The sequence below is a fragment of the Pan paniscus genome, chromosome 9 (genome assembly GCF_029289425.2).
Source record: "Pan paniscus chromosome 9, NHGRI_mPanPan1-v2.0_pri, whole genome shotgun sequence".
Taxonomy (NCBI): domain Eukaryota; kingdom Metazoa; phylum Chordata; class Mammalia; order Primates; family Hominidae; genus Pan; species Pan paniscus.
The window spans coordinates 87,174,780-87,191,988 of record NC_073258.2 but is presented as its reverse complement, the minus strand read 5'-3'; the positions used below and the strand labels follow the sequence as shown (position 1 = coordinate 87,191,988).

At 37.4% G+C, this 17,209-nt stretch overlaps 1 protein-coding gene across 6 annotated transcripts in view; it reads right to left on the bottom strand.

Annotated features, from left to right (window-relative positions):
* The window catches only part of EED (embryonic ectoderm development), a 38,426-nt gene that overhangs the window by 5,620 nt on the left and 15,597 nt on the right, over positions 1 to 17,209 (bottom strand). For 2 of the 6 annotated variants that reach the window (XM_014346954.5, XM_034933500.3), the window contains 5 exons: positions 16,471 to 16,552; positions 9,756 to 9,847; positions 7,806 to 7,939; positions 5,458 to 5,563; positions 3,844 to 3,918 (listed from right to left, as the gene is read on the bottom strand). In XM_014346954.5, coding sequence (XP_014202440.1) covers positions 3,844 to 3,918; positions 5,458 to 5,563; positions 7,806 to 7,939; positions 9,756 to 9,847; positions 16,471 to 16,552 — 489 coding nt within the window. Of the gene's footprint in view, positions 1 to 2,763; positions 2,970 to 3,843; positions 3,919 to 5,457; positions 5,564 to 7,805; positions 7,940 to 9,755; positions 9,848 to 16,470; positions 16,553 to 17,209 lie in introns of those variants that run through there. The other 4 variants (XM_003832975.6, XM_055093832.2, XM_034933501.3 and 1 more) reach the window with 3 other exon arrangements.

The following is a 17,209-nucleotide window of genomic DNA, read 5'->3' as shown; positions in this document are numbered from 1 at the left end:
GACTGTGCCACTGCACTCCAGCCTGGGTGACTGAGTGAGATTTTATTTCTGGAGAAAAAAAAATATTGTAAAATGCTGATAATATAGTAGACTAATGAGTTACTATAGAGAAATAAAAATGGAATTCTAAAAACTGTTCATGTAACCCAGAAAGTTAGGGGGGAAAAAACTCAGAGAGAAATGAAAAAGACAAAAAGAAAAATGGTAGACTTAAAATAATAACTGATATAAAGCTTAAATATAAATGGTCTAAATACACCAATTAAAAGACATAGGCAGAATAGATTTTAAAAATGACCCAACTATATCATCTACAAGAAACTTACTCAATTATAATATACATAGATTAAAAGTTTGAAAAAAGATTATGTAATGAAAAAAGAGACAATTCCAAAGACATAGCAATACTAAATGTGAATGCATGAACAATAGAATTGCAAAACGTGACAGAACTGAAAGGAGAAAGAGAAAAATCCACATTGTAACTGAAGATTTCAACACCTGTCTCTCAATAGTTGATAAAACAGTAGACACAGAACAAGGATATAGAAGAATTCGACAACATCATCAACCAATTAAACACTTATACAACATTCCACTCAACAGAGTACATATTCTTTTCAAGCTCCCATCAAATATATCTAAAATAGAGCCATAAAACAAATTCTCAAAAACTCAACAATCTAAGCTACCATCTTAAGAAACTGATAAAAGTTGAGCAAAATAAACCAACAGTGGCCGGGCACGGTGGCTCACGCCTGTAACTCCAGCATGTCGGGAGGCCGAAGCGGGTGGATCACCAGGTCAGGAGATCGAGACCATCCTGGCTAACACAGTGAAACCCCATCTCTACTAAAAACATAAAAAAATTAGCCGGGTGTGGTGGCGGGCTCCTGTAGTCCCAGCTACTCAGGAGGCTAAGGCAGGAGAATGGCGTCAACCCAGGAGGCGGAGCTTGCAGTGAGCCAAGATCGCGCCATTGCACTCCAGCCTGGGCGATAGAGCCAGACTCCGTCTCAAAAAAAAAAAAAGAAAGAAAGAAAGAAAAATAAATAAACCAACAGCAAACAAAAGAGAAGACATCAATAACATTTACAACAGAAAACAAACAATAAAAAGCTAGTTCTTTGAAAAGATCAATAAAATTCACAAACCTCTAGCAAGACTGACCCTAAAAAAGACCTAAACTGCCAATTTCAAAAACGAAACTGCCAATTTCTAAAATGAGACCAGCCCTGGCAACAAAGCAAGACTCCATCTCTACAAAAAAAAAATTTTTAATTAGCCAGGCACGGTGGCCCACGCCTATAGTCCCAGCTACTCGGGAGGCAGAGGTGGGCAGACTGCTTGGGAAGTCGAGGCTGCACTGAGCACCACAGCCAGTTGCACCACAGCCAGAGTAAGACCCTGTCTCAAAAAAAGAGAAAGAAATGGGTTATCACTATAGACTTAGCAGATGTTGAAAGGATAATGAGGGAATATTACAAACAGCTCTGTACACATAGATTTTACCTTAGATGGAATGTACCGATTCCTCAAACAGCACAAACCACTAGAGCTCACCCAGTATGACCCAAAATGAAGTAGTTAATTTGAACAGCCCTATAACTATTAAGTTAATGGACCTCATTAAAAAGTTTCACTAGCCGGGCAGTGGCTCACGCCTGTAATCCCAACAATTTGGGAGGCCAAGGCAGGCGGATCACTTGAGGTCAGGAGTTTGAGACCAGCCTAGCCAACATGGCGAAACTCCACCTCTACTAAAGAATACAAGCTGGGCGTGGGGCACGCCTGTAATCCCAGCTACTCAGGAGGCTGAGGCACGAGAATCACTTGAACCCAGGAGGTGGGGGCTGCAGTGAGCTAAGACTGCACCACTGCACTCCAGCATGCACAACAGAGCAAGACTCTGTCTCAAAAAAAAAAAACAAAAACAAAGTCACACTAATTTTGCACAATCTCTCCTGGAAAATGGGAAACAGATCATTTGCCAATTCATTATAAAGTCAGTATTACTAATACCAAAACCAGAAAAAACAATACCAAAAAAAAAAGTTCAGACCAGTATCATACCTCACGAATACAGACACAAAAATCCTTAACAAAATATTAGCAAACAGAACTCAGCAATACAAAAAATTACACAGGACGATCAAGTAGGAATGTATTCCAGGGTTCCAAGGCTGGATCAATATTCAAAAAACCAATCAATATAATCTACTATATTAATAGGCAACACAAGATAAACCATATGAGCATATAAACTGATGAAGAAAAAGCATTTGACAAAACACCATTCATGAAAAAGCTCTCAAAAATTTAGGAACAGGAAACAGTTCTCAACTTTCCCAACTTGATAGAGCATATCTACAAAACAAAACAAAACAAACCCTAATATACTTAATTGTGAAAGACTGAATGACAAGTCAAGAATATCTGTTCCTAACACTGCTATTCAACACAGGACTGAAAGTTCACCAGTGCAATAAGGCAAAAAAAGAAAAGGCATATAGATCACAAAGGAAGAAATAAAACTGTCCTTATTTGCAGATCACATGATAGTCTACAGAGAAAATCACAAAACACACCTTGAATATGTAGTCTAGCTAGGTCACAAGATTCAAGATCAATATGCAAAAATCAATTATATTTCTATATATTAGTTATGAACACATAAAAATGGAAAATAAAAATATAAAACAGTTTATAATTGCTTAAAAAATACTTAGGTATAAATCTAACAGAGCAAAAATGGGACTTATATGCTAAAAACTATAAAATGCTGATGACAAAAGTCAAAGAAGTTGTAAATAAATGAAGAGACATACCACAATCATGGATTAGAAGACTCAGCACAATATTAATTCTCCTTGAAATTATATATACAGGTTTAATACAAATCCAGTTAAAAACTCCTTCTCCTCAAAACAACTCCCAGCAAGATTTTTAGAAATGTAGAAAAGATTATTCTAAAATTTACACACAGAAAGACAAAGGAATTAGAATAGCTCAAAACAATTATGAAAAAAAATAAAAGCGGGAAAAATCTATCAGATTCCAAGAATAATTATAGAGCTACAATAATGAGGACTGTGTATGTAGTACTGGTGGAGGGACAGATATACAGATGAAACAGAACAGGAAAATCAAAAACAGCCCCACGTAAGTACAGCCAAACAATTTCTGAGAGAGGTGCAAAAGCAATTCAATGGCGGAAGAAGAGTCTTCCAACAAATGCTGATGGAACAACTGAGTATCTATAAGAGAAAAATGAACTTCCACCTAAACCTCGCACCTTCATAAGGAAATCAACTCAAAATGGATTACACATTTAATGTAAAACATAGCAGTATAAAACTTTTACAAGAGAACACAGGAGAAAATCTTTAAGGTCTATAGCTTGGTAAGGAGTTCTCAGGCAAAACATCAAAAGCATAATCCATAAAATAATTTTAAAAAATCAATATACTGGATTTAATAAAAACTACAAACATTTGCTCTGTGAAAGACCCTATTAAAGAGGATGAAATGACAAGCTACAGACTGAAAGAAAATATTTGCAAACTATGTATCTGATACAGGATTCATATTTAGAATATATTCACAAACTCTCAAAACTCAACAGTAAAAAAAAAAAAAAAAAACAAAACAAAAAACCAATCCAATTAGAAAATGAGCAAAAGATATGAAAAGACATCACCAAAAAGGATATACGAATGGTAAATAAGCACATGAAAAAGATGTTCAACATCACTAGCCATCAGGGAAATGCAAATTTAAGACCACGATGAGATATCACTACACACCTATCAGAACAGCTAAAATAAAAAATAATGACAATACCAAATGCTGGCGAAGATTCGGAGACACTGGATCTCTCATACATTGCTGGTGGGAATGTAAAATGGCACGGCCACTCTGGAAAATAGTTTGGCAGTTTCTTAAAAAACTAAACAAACTTAACCATGACCCAGCAATTGCCCTCCTAGGCATTTACCCAGAGAAATGAAAACTTAAGTCCACACAAAAACCTGGACACAACTGTTGATTAGCAGCTTTATTTGCAATAGCCCAGAACTGGAAACGACCAAAACCTCCTACCATAGATAGTTACATAAACTATGGTAATCCATACCATGGAATACTACTCAGCAATAAAAAAGGAGAACTACTGATACAGGCAACAACCTGGATGGATCTCAAGGGTTTGAGTGGAAAAAAACAATCTTAAAAGGTCCCAAACTGTACCATTCTTGAAATGACAAAATTCACGTGATAAAATGACATAAAACTAAACACACACATTGTACCAGTGTCAATTTTCTGGATTTGATATTGTATTACAGTTATATAATATGTAAACTTTGGATTCTGGATAAAGATCATATGGGACCTCTCTGCACAATCTTTGAAACATCCTATGAATCAAGTTATTTGAAGGTCAAAAGTTTAAAGAAAAAAGAAAAAAACAGTTTACACATAAAGCCAAGAAAAAAGTAAATCAGGCTCTGCCCAAGAAAATGTGAAGTGGCCTGAAATTCACATCAAGAAAAGAAACCGGACAGCAATTTCACCAAATTTGATAATCCTAAATGCTCATGTAACATCACCAATAGCTTCTCTAAATTATCAGCTACAAAAAAATACACAGACACACAGACACACAAACACACACACACACACACACACACCCAGATGGCCTTGACTTACAATGGTCTGATTTACAATTTTTCAACTTTACCAAAATGGTACAAAACAGCTGCAATTTTGAAGTACTTGGAATTTTGAATTTTGATCTTTTCCTGGGCTAGCAGTATGCAGTATGTGAGATATTCAATGCTTTATTATAAAACAGGCTTTGTGTTAGATAATTTTGCCCAACTGTAGGCTAATTCTGAGCACATTTAAGATAGGCTGGGCTAAGCTGATATTCAGTAGGTTATGTGTATTAAATGTGTTTTCAATTTATGATGGGTTTATCACGATGTAATCCCATCATAAGTTGAGGAGCATCTGTATAAATCCATCAACAGGGGCAGGGGTTGGCAAACTACAGCCCATAAGCCAACTCCAGCCACCTGTTTTTATAAATAAAATTTTACTAAAATAGTCACAGAGATACAAAAAAACAAAAGCCAATTCTGTTGGCTTTAGTTACTGGTTATCTTGTAACAATACTGAATATCAGAGAATACTATCACCTTATAAAACTATACTCATCTTACTGGAGCACAAAGAATTATAATTCAATGGCATGTTTTATTCTTAAAACAAGTTTCTAAATATATCAAAATATGAGACTTTAAAAAAGGCAACTTCCCAGCTGCCATTCAATTTAATAAACTACATAAAGTGCTCCCTGCCAAGTTCCAACATGCGCGCGCACACACACACACACACACACACACACACACACACACACACGATGGAAGTACAGCTTAACTGCAGTTACCATACCTTAGAAAGTATCAAATCGCCTAACCATCGCACACAATCAACATAATTCCTATGTATGTCTCTGGTAGAAAAATCAGGAAAATGGATTTTCTGAGAAATAAATGGCCTGAAGGAAGAATGGAAATGTAAAAAGTTAAAAGAAAAAATTATAGTAGAATCATACTCTTTTTCATTTTTGGATTTATAAAACTTGGAAAAACAAAATGTAAGACTATTAATTCCTCTGTGTTCCTACATAACCAACCACCTTATCTATTTATTGAAAGCTAAAGTCTCATTCCACTTTTGTTTATTTTTCTCCATTATTATCCAATTTTATCTTTGTCCTATGATAGATACTTTGTTTATAAACATTGTAGTTTCCTGCGTTTTACTATATATAACCCAAAATTAATCACCTCAATTCTGGGTACCCTAACCAATAATAAAGGCCTGATGAGTTTCTCACTGAAAATATACTAAGCTACCTACTCAGTCCTTAAAATTAAGCATTAATAGTCTATGAAAGTCAATATATCTACACTATTTCAAAAGATAGTCATCTTTCCAGGAACAACTAAACATCATTCCAAAGTCTGCTAAAGATACGTCTAGAGTCCTGCCTTGAGCAATAATTTCTGAAAATGATGCCTTACAGGAATTTAAAATTTCTTAAGTGGGGGCGGGTGCGGTGGCTCCCAGCACTTTGGGAGGCCGAGGCAGGTGGATCATCTGAGGTCAGGAGTTCGAGACCACCCTAGCCAACATGGTGAAACCCCATCTCTACTAAAAATACAAAAAAAAAAAAAAAAAAATTAGCCAGGCGTGGTGGCGGCAGCCTGTAATCCAGCTACTTGGGAGGCTGAGGCAGGAGAATCGCTTGAACCTGGGAGGCAGAGGTTGCAGTGAGCCAAGATTGCACCACTGCACTCCAGCCTGGGAAACAAGAGCAAAACTCCGTCTCAAAAAAATAAATAAAACAAAATAAAATTTCCTAGGACTTTTCCAAATAATTTCTGTATTTAGGAAACTAAATGGCAACACTGTTTTCATTAGAGATATTTGTGAGAAGAAACAAAACAAGCTGCTATTAATTCTGGAGTTATTTAATTAACAGTACACTTAACATTCCTAATATACTCAGTTTTAAATCAGAAATAGCTGTATAAGTATAATATGCCATGAATTAGTTGTCTTAGGCAATTCATATGTCCTCTTTTTACCTTTTCCCTCAGATATGTAAAAAAGCACTTTGGATTGGAGCAACTCAAAACAATCCTTCCAATTCAAATTCTGGGGCATTTTGTTGAAACATTAAAATGTTATTCGTGATCTGATATAAATTCTTAACTCTGCTATAATTACATTAATTGCTTTTTAGCTAAATACATACTATAATTGTATGGCCAAACCTCTCTCAAAGAAAAAACGAGTACAACTGTTATTTTTTGAAAACTCTGAAATATAGTTTGAATTTATTCCAGATATCTAGAAAATAATCTAAAAATATAAATTTAACATTGTCCTACTAGCTCCTGGTGTTTTAAAGGAGAAAGGTAAAACTTTTAATAATTCTTAGAGGACACTTAGGTCTGATGAATGTTAGTGCATTGAAATATTTACTGATGCTTACAAATTTAATAATCTATTAACAATCTGGCTTGATAACCAGAAAATGAATTCTAGCTCTTTGCTAAAACAAAAGTGCCAACAAAGTTAACATGCAGACATACAACGTTTATAGTGAAAGTGTTAATGACAGCCTGATAAGATTCTAAAGACAGTTACTGCATTAAGAATTGAGACATTTCAAAAATATACTAAGAAAACTGCGAAATTCCCCAACCTATAGTACCATGAAGTGAGGCTCCTGCATTTGAATTCTCTCCATTTAATCAAGTGAGCATCATTTAGGGAAAAACATTATAATGAATTAGAGCTAAGAACTCCATTGTTTAAAACTGTGGTTTACCATCTTGAATTAGAATTAGCATCATTTAAAAAAAGTTAACATTATTCTAAAGTGTCCTTTACTCTCCCTAGTCCATAATAAGCTTAAGTGATTTAAAACTTTTACATTTATAACTTAAAAGGCCAAGCATATGCATACCAAAATACAAATAAGTAAAATGTGCTACTAAGTTAAGATGACAACACAATTTAAAGGGGATTTTGAAAACTAAGCCACAAACACTGCAAATAAAGGACTTCTTAAAGGGGTGAATTTTACAGTATGTAAATTGTCCCTTAAAGTTAAAAGAAGGTCTTCTAAACTCATTGTTGGGGCTTATATAGCAATTTTGGGAAAAAATAAAACTTATATTCAATAGCACAACATAGCAAATTGTTTCAAATACCACAACTGTTACCTGTTAGTTTTATTTGGATTATAATCATAAGATTCCTTAATTGCATTCATCATTCTCTTTGAATTGATCCTCCAAAGTTTAAGAGAATGATCCATACCACAGGACATTATTTTTTCACCCAAAAGATCATAATCCTGTATGTAAAACCAAAAAGTTTTATATAAATTACAGCTTCAAATTATATTTATCCAATTTTTGCCTAATGTGCAACATAATGAAAACTGTATTTCAAATCACAATACAAACTACATTTTGGGTTTCATCTAAATAGGCTATAAATCAGAGTTTACTACTTTCAAGATTTACAGCTTTAATTAGTTTGTCAACATCGGAATATAAGAGCATTTACAATGTATAAATCAAGAAAAAATTACTTAAACTTAGTTTTATCTATTCAATTACACTAAAATATTTATTTTGCTTATTTTGAAGGTAAATTGAATACTAAGTTAAAATAATTATTCTGACACAAAGAGCTGAATAGTGATATTACTTTTCCTATCCAACCTCAACCAACCAATGAAACTGACATGTGCATGTGAAAATACATGAATCCTTAAAGAGCTGACATTTTACTTTATAATTCTAAGTCAAAATATTTTGAAGTTAGTTTTAGAGTTCACTTTTAAGTGAATTTTTAAAAGTCTAATAAAAAACAGATTTTAACTTTTTTCATTTGCTGTTTACTAATTTTTAACAGGCATGTAACAGATCATCTATTGTAACAACCTCATTTCATAGGCAGACACTAAGGCCCAGAGATGCTATTTAATTTAGCAAAAGGCACATGAGTAATGAAAATCTCACACACCTATCCACCTATCAGTGAACTCCTGTATTACACAGAAGAGCTACATACTGTCTCCTGCTCTCATTCTAAGAAATAACAGTAGAGAGTTCTATTGAAGGAGTATATTTTCCTTACTAACCTAGATACTATATGTTAATCCAGCCTTTGAATTAATTATGAGCACCATTTTATAAGAGCCTAAGAACTTTAGGCTTGATGTTTATTGAATTCACAGTTGTGGTACTTCTAATTACCTCACTGTCAACAGCAACAAGACATCCTTCGAGACAATACCACTAATTTGGAGTTATTAATAAAGAACAGTTCACTTGGCTTTTACACACATAAAGCCAGATGTAGAATGCTACTGCAACTTTTAGGAAATCCAAGTTGACAAGGTATTCGAAGGAAGGTATGATTCTCACAAAGGAATCCAAACTTCAACACAGGAATATTTTAGTACCTTCAACTAAAATGTTACATGCTGTAAAATATGGTGCCCCTTTACATAGTTTAATGGAAAACAACCTAAGAGATGTGAAATTACTACAGGAATCAAATGAGCTAAATATGGAACATAAGCGAAAATAATGTTAAAATCTGAAACCTAACTAAAAACACTTGTATAATGGACCAATGGATTACAATACATCAATATAAAGGTGGTATTTATCTTTAAACTGGTCTTGTATTATACCATGCCACCCAAAGAGAATGGCTAGAAATAAGTTACCTAAAACAGTGTGAGCACAATAAAACACTTCCAAATAGCAAAAAACGTATGTTTCAACTTCAAACAAAAGATGGAAAAGCACTTTAATGGCTACATAGTTTAATTTTTTTCTTTAATAACTGCAAAATGGCAAAACAAACATTAACTTAGTGATTTAAGATTAAAAGGAAAAGAGCAAGATCATACTGCTCTCATAAGACTCCAGGGATTGGTATACAGTGCAAGTAATTTAAAAAATAAATAAATAAATATAGTCTTTACTTGTTTTATTCCTTCATCTGGAGATTAAAATCTTCTATGTCAAATGTAAGTGAATGTCTGCCTGACAGGCTACATGAAACACACTTTCTTATAAGGAAACAGTTCCATGGAGACTGTTCACAGCTATGTAAACCTGAAAGTCATTGCCCTGCAGTTTCCAACTTACAGCACTTAGAACTTCATCTCTGTGCCCTTCTACGCCTCCAAATATTGCCACCAGAGTGTCCGTCTGGATATTCCATAATCGTAAAGCATGATCTAGTATAAACATACAAAAATTAGGCGAATGTTTTTTATTTACTGTGAACTTTCAACATCTTGTGAAAGAAAAACTACTAAAGTCTAGATGTAAGTTATGCACAGTAAAGCCTAAAAATGGAATCCATATTACATAGCAACTTAAAATGTTTACATCAGATGTAGAATTAGCTAGGTAAGTGCTATAGTTTGAATAGGTCCCCCCAAAAGCATGTGCTAGAAACTCAATCCCCAATGCAATAGTGGTGTGAGCTGGGGCCTAATGGGAGGTATTTAGGTCATGGGGGCTCCATCCTCACAAATGGATTAATAGTGATTATAAAAGGGCCTGAGGCTATAAATTCAATCTCTTGCTCCCTCACACCCTCTCCTGCCCTTTTGCTGAAACGATTCAGCATGAAGGCTCTCACCAGATGCCGGCACCATGTTCTTGGACTTCCCAGTCTCCACAAACAGGAGCCAAATAAATTTTTGTTCATTATAAATCACCCAGTCAGGTACGGTGGCTCATGCTTGCAACCCCAGCACTTCAGAAGGCCAAGATGGGAGGACTGCTTAAGCCCAGGAGTTTGAGACTAGCCCTAGCAATATAGCAAGACCCTGTCTCAACAAAAAATTTAAAAATTAGTGAAGCCTGAGCAATAGAAAAGAAATTAATTAATCCATCAGTCAGTCACCTAGTCTGTGGTATTGTGTTATAGCAGCACAAAATGGACTCAGACAGAATGTTGGTACTCAGAAATGGGACTATTGCTATAAATACCTGAAAATGTGGAAATAACTTTGGAACTGGGTAACGAGGAGAGGCTGGAAGAATCTGGAGGAGCAGGCTAGAAAAAGCCTATATTGGTGTGAGTGGAGCATTGAGGGTAATTCCAGTGAGGGCTGAAAAGAAGACAAGAGCTGCAGGCAGAGCCTTTATCTTCTTAAGGATTACTTAAGTGGTTGTGATCAGAATGTTGGTAGAACAATGTTGGTCTCAGACAGAATGAGGTTGGTCTCATTCAGTGAGGTCTCAGACAGAAATGAGAAGTTATTGGAAAATGGAGTAAGAGCTATCCCTGTTGGCAGGGTGTGATGGTTCATGCCTGTAATCCCAGCACTTTGAGATTGAGGCAGGAGGATCACTTGAGGCCAGGAATTCAAGACCAGCCGGGGTAACATAGTGAGACCCAATCCCTACAGAAAATAAATTAGCCAGGTGTGGTGGCGTGTACCTGCAGTTCTAGCTACTTGGGGGACTGAGGCAAGAGGATCAATTGAGCCTAGGAGTTTTGGGCTGCAGTGAGCTATGATCATGCCACTGCACTGCCTGGGTGACAGAGACCAACCCTGTCTTTAAAAAAAAAAAAAAAAAAAGCCAGGCCAGGTGTGGTAGCTCATGCCTGTAATTCCAGCAGCATGGGAGGCTGAGGTGGGTGGACACTTGAGCTCAGGAATTCGAGACTAGCCTGGGCAACATGGTGAAACTCCATCTCTACAAAAAATACAAAAACTAGCGGGGTGTGGTGGCATGTGCCTGTAGTCCCAGCTACTCAGGAGGCTGAAGTGGAAGGATCACTGGCATGGTGCCAGCATCTGGTGAGGGCCTTCATGCTGAATCGTGTCACAGCAAAAGGGAAGGAGAGGGTGTGAGGGAGCAGAGGTTGTGCCACTGCACTCCAGCCTGGGTGACAAGAATGAGACCTTGCCTCAAAAAAATGAATTAAATAAATAAATAAAAGCCATCCTTGCAATACAGTTGTGAAGAACTTAGCAGGACTGTGTCCATGCCCTAGGACTTTGTGGAAGGCAGAAGTTAAAAGCAATGAATCCAATACCTGGCAGAAGAAATATCTGAGCATCAAAGCATTCACAGTGATGCATGGCTTCTTCTGGCTGCTTATCATAAAATGAGAAATGATCTAAAGGTGAAATTTGTAATTAAAAAGGAAAGCAAAACAGAAACATTTATAAACTCTCAGCCTGGCCATGTAAAGAAAAAAAAAGCAGGCTGGGTGTGGTGGCTCACACCTGTAATCCCAACACTTTCGAAGGCTGAGGTGGAAGGATCATTTGAGCCCAGAAGTTCAAGACCAGCCTGGGCAACATAGCAAGTCCTTGTCTCTTCAAAAAATATATAAAATAAAAAAGCATGTTTGAGAGAGAATATTAAGGATGTAGCTAAGTGACTAATTGCTAAGGAGATTAATAGGGAAGAGAAGGCAGGTTCTATTCACCAAGACAATGGGATAATGACCACAAAGGCATTTCAGAGATCTTCAAGACATAGCTTGGACCTTGAGGGCAAGGTTTCCAGAGAAGCACCCGTGGGACCTCTACATTCACCGTCCAGGGCCACTTCAGCACTTTGCTCCCCCTATCCCAAGGCAGTGCTCTTTGGTCACCCCATAGCTTGAAGGGGCTCAAGTATGGCTCAGGCCATAGCTTCTGAAGGTACAAGCAGCAAATCTTGGCAGTGTCCATGTGGTGTTAAGTCTGCAGATGCAGAGAATGCAGGAACTGTGGAGGCACGGCTTCCTCTCTAGATTTCAAAAGACATCACAAAGAGCCTGGGGCTCCAGGCAGAAACTTTTCAGAAGGGAAGAGCCACACAGCAGTTCCTACTACAGCAACACCTGGTGGAGCCATGGGGAAAAAGCCATCCCCCAAATCCCAGAACTGCTGAGCTACCAGGGCACACCACCAGCCTGCAAGAGCTGCAGGCACCCGACTCCAACTCATAAGATGCTATGTGGGCTGCACGTGGCAAACCCATAAAGATGGGGCTGCCCAAGGCCTCTGGGGCCCAAACTCCACACCCAGCATGCCCAGAAGGCAAAACATGGAGCCAAGGAAGATTATTCTGGTGCCTTGGATTTAATCTTGTTTGTTCTGTTGAGTTTTGGACTTACTTGGGACCAGTTACACTTATTCTTGCCTATCTCTCCTTTTTGGAAGGGACTGTCTATCCTATGCTTATCCTACCACTGTATTTTGAAAATAGATAAGATGCCTGATTTCACAGACCCACAGATGGAGAATTTACCTCAGCAGGAATCCTGCCTTGAGTCTCACCCATATCTGATTGAGGATTTGAATTTTGGGGGCTAGAGGCAGAATGCTACAGCTTAAATGAACCCCCCAAAAAGCAGGTTGGGAAACTTAATCCCAGTGCAGCAGTGTTGGGAGATGAGACCTAATGAGAAGCGTTAGGTCATGAGAGTACCACTCTTATGAATGAATTAATTCCAATTATATATTTTAAAAAAAGGCTTCAAGTTCAATTTCTTGTTCTTACTTTCTAATGCCAGGTTAAAGTGGACTAAGACAGTAAGTTCAGAAATATTCATGTGGTCTGAAAAATATTTTAAGCATACTTATCTCAAATAACTTTCTTTAAATAACCTAATTTGATGGAAATATACTTTTGAAATAAAATACAGATTTGACATAAGCAATTTTATCCCACAGAACAAGACAGTAGCTTTTCCCTTCACCACACTCACATTAAAAAATTGAAAGGGGACTGAGATTTATGATTTTTACAGTAAGCTGAAAACATAACTACATATATCATGCACAATTTTATAGAATGACAGTCCTTCTTCAAAAATTATGCAGCTATAATTTGAGCAATGTTATATTAAACATTAATAAAGAATGTACAGCAGGCCAGGTGCAGTAGCTCACACCTGTAATCCCAGCACTTTGGGAGGCCAAGGTGTGAGGATCTTTTGAGGCCAGGAGTTTGAGACCAGGTTGGACAACATAATGAAACCGTTATCTCTACAAAAAAATTTTTAAAAATTAGCCAGGCATGGTGGTGTGCACATCTAGTCCCAGCTACTCAGAAGGATGAGGTGGGAACATTGCTTGAGGCCAGGAGCTCAAGCTACAGTGAGCTGTGATCACATCACTCTACTATAGCCTGGTTGACAGAGTGAGATCCTGTCTCTAAAACAGTATTTAAAAAAAAGAAAGAATGTAAAGCAAAGACACGTCATGTAAGCTTGAAATATAACAATGTTCATTCTGTCTGTGAATATAAATCCATCACATAAACACCCCAGAGGTAGTAATACATGTGAAAATTAACAGTGCTGTAAAAATGATTCCTTGATTTCAATTTTGTACAAGCTTTTGTATGGACATGTTATTTCTGTTGGGGATACATATGTACACCCCCACCCACACAACCCTAGGATATACATACATATGTAAACACCTAGGATTAGTGACTCTGTAACATTTTGAGGAACTGCCAGATTGTTTTTCAAAGTAGTTACATTTTACATTCCCACCAGCAGTGTCTGAGAGGGCTCTGATTTCTTCTTGTGCCAGTCAATACTTGTTAGTATCTAACGTTTTTATTACAGCCACCCTAAGTAGGTGTGAAGTGGTATTTCATTGTGGTTTTGATTTGTATTTCCTTAATGATTAATATGTTAAACATCTTTTCATGTGCTCAGTGGCCATCTGTGTATGCTCTGTGAAGAAATGTCATTCAGAACTTTTAGCCATTTTTAAATTGGGCTGTCTTTTTATTGTTGAGCTATAAAAATTCTTGATACACGTCCCTTATTAGCTGGGAATCGTGGCTCATGCCTGTAATCCCAGCATTTTAGGAGGCCGAGGTAGGAGGACTGCTTGAGGCCAGGAGTTTGAGGACCAGTCTAGGTAACACAAGGAGACCTCATCTCTACAAAAACATTTTTTACAAAATTAGCCAGGTGTGGCGGCACGTGCCTGTAGTCCTAACTACTTGGGAGGCTGAGGCAGGTAGATCACTTGAGCCCAGGAGGTTGAGGCTACAGTGAGCCATGATCACACCACTGCACTCCAACCTGGGTGACTGGGCAAGACCCTGTCTCCAAAAACAAAAAATAAAAATCAAAGTCCTTTATCAGAATGATTTATAAATATTTTTTCTCCTTTTGAGTAGGCTTTTTTACTTTCTTGATAGTATCACTTGGAGCAAAATTCTTATTCATGCTCAAACTTCTGATTTTTAAAAATGCTCTTACTGACACAATAGAGGAAGACCAGGGTTAAAAGTTGTGATGTTGGGCTGCACGCAGTGGCTCACGCCTGTAATCCCAGCACTTTGGGAGGCTGATGCGGGTGGACCACCTGAGGTCAGGAGTTTGAGACCAGCCTGGCCAACATGGAGAAACCTCATCTCTACTAAAAATAAAAAAAATTAGCCAGGCATGGTGGAGGGCGCCTGTAATCCCAGCTACTCGGGAGGGTCAGGCAGGAGAATCACCTGAACCCAGGAGGCAGAAGTTGCAGTGAGCCGAGATAGAGCCATTGCACTGCAGCCTGGGCGCCAAAGCAAACTCTGTCTCAAAAATAAATAAATAAATAAATAAATAAATAGAGGCAGGACGCAGTGGCTCACACCTGTAATCTCAGCACTCTAGGAGGCTGAGACAGGCGGATCAACTGAGGTCAGGAGTTCAAGACCAGCCTGACCCATGTGGAGAAACCGTATCTCTACTAAAAATACAAAAATTAGCCGGGCATGGTGGTACATGCCTGTAATCCCAGCTACTCGAGGGGCTGAGGCAGGAGAATCTCTTAAACCCGGGAGGCAGAGGTTGCAGTCAGCCGAGATTGCACCATTGCGCTCCAGCCTCCGCAACAAGAGCGAAACTTTGTCTCAAAAAAAAAAAAAAAAAACCAAAAAACAAAGAAAAGAGAAAAAAAAAGTTGTAATATTTAGAACAAGTGAGGCATTACGGTCTATACAGTTGTTCAGAAATATCTGAGCCCCAATTAGTGTTATCAAGAGACAAGAAAAAGTAATCAACTCTTCCTAGAGGTAGTGATTTCCAAAATGCAATGCTTTCCCTTTATGGGAATATTTCAAATAACTTATCCTGAAAAACGTAGCATTTTTAAGAAATTCTATAGGAAATCCTTTATAAAACAAAAGCTTTTTTAAAAAATAAAAAAGCAATATGAATTTTCATATGTAGTATTTATTATTACATGATTGGACAAAATGATTTGGATATGCTAACATAGCCTGGGATTTTCCTACTAAAATTTACTGTTATAACCTTTTTTTAAATTTGGCTTTATTTCCTTAGAACACTATCTGTCCACACACTGGGGCCTACTGGAGGGTAGAGGGTGGGAGGAGTAAGAAGATCAGGAAAAATAACTAACAGATACTAGACTTAAAATAAAACAGGACCTGTCAACCTAAGTAACAGAGAGGCTCTCTAAAATAAAAGATGTTTATATGGAAATAATGCACTGCAATGAGAATGTGCATGCCAAAGTAAACTATGTGTGTTCTCCGAGACACAAAGGAAAGACAGAGGTTTTCAAAGAAAAAAATGAGAAGGATTACATAATTGTTTTGAAATAAGATTGGCCACAAAATCAGTAACAAGGGTGATGCCAGTCTCAGGATGGAGAGGCACTTACTGCCAGTATTTTCTGTGTAAGGTTGTGATGGCCTTTGTGCAAGGTTGTGGTTGTGTTTTTTTGTGAGTTTTTATTATCAGACATACAAGCATGTGGACTCTCTTCTCATGGTTTTTCCTATTTGTCAGGGTTTTCTTGACATTAGTGACTCCATCTTAATTCTGACAAATTGCACAGACTCAAGAAACATTTGCTTCACTTACCTTTACTTACTGACAGGAGAAGATTTGGATCTCTTGGGTGGAATTTCAGCTCATTGATAGCATTTCCATGGCCAACATAGTGCTACAATAAATTTAAAACATTTCAAGTTTCCTATCTCAAAATCAGTAAATTTTTTTTCATAAATCTTTAGAGAATGTAAAAATAGTTTCACTTAAAGTAGTGGTTCTCAACCTTGGCTGCATACTAAAATCACCCAACAAACTTGAGGTGAAAAGGAAAAAAAAAAAAAAGACCCCAGGCACAGTGGGTGGCTCATGTCTTTAATCCAAGCACTTTGGAAAGCTAAGGCAGAATCGCTTGAGGTCAGGAGTTCAAGACCAGTCAGGGCAATGCAGCAAGACCCTATCTTCATATACACACACACACACACACACACACAAATTAAAAATTGGCCCCAGCTACTTGAGAGGCTGAGGCAGGAGGATCGCTTGAGCCCAGGAGACGGGCTGCAGTGAGCTATAATCATGCCACTACATTCCAGCCCGGGCAAAGGAGTCAGAACCTGTCTCAGAACAAAAAAAAAAAAAAGATGCTCAAAACTCCACCTGCAGATATTCTGATGGGATTAGCGGAGGCTCCAATATGCGTAGAGTTTTAAGCATCCTCAGGAGAGTTTGATGTAGCCCCACAGTTAAAAACAGTTGATGAAAGTGATTTGAAAAACCCGTCTTCTTATCAACTTCCTAGGCTTCACCTTTATGTTCGTTACAAGGTCCC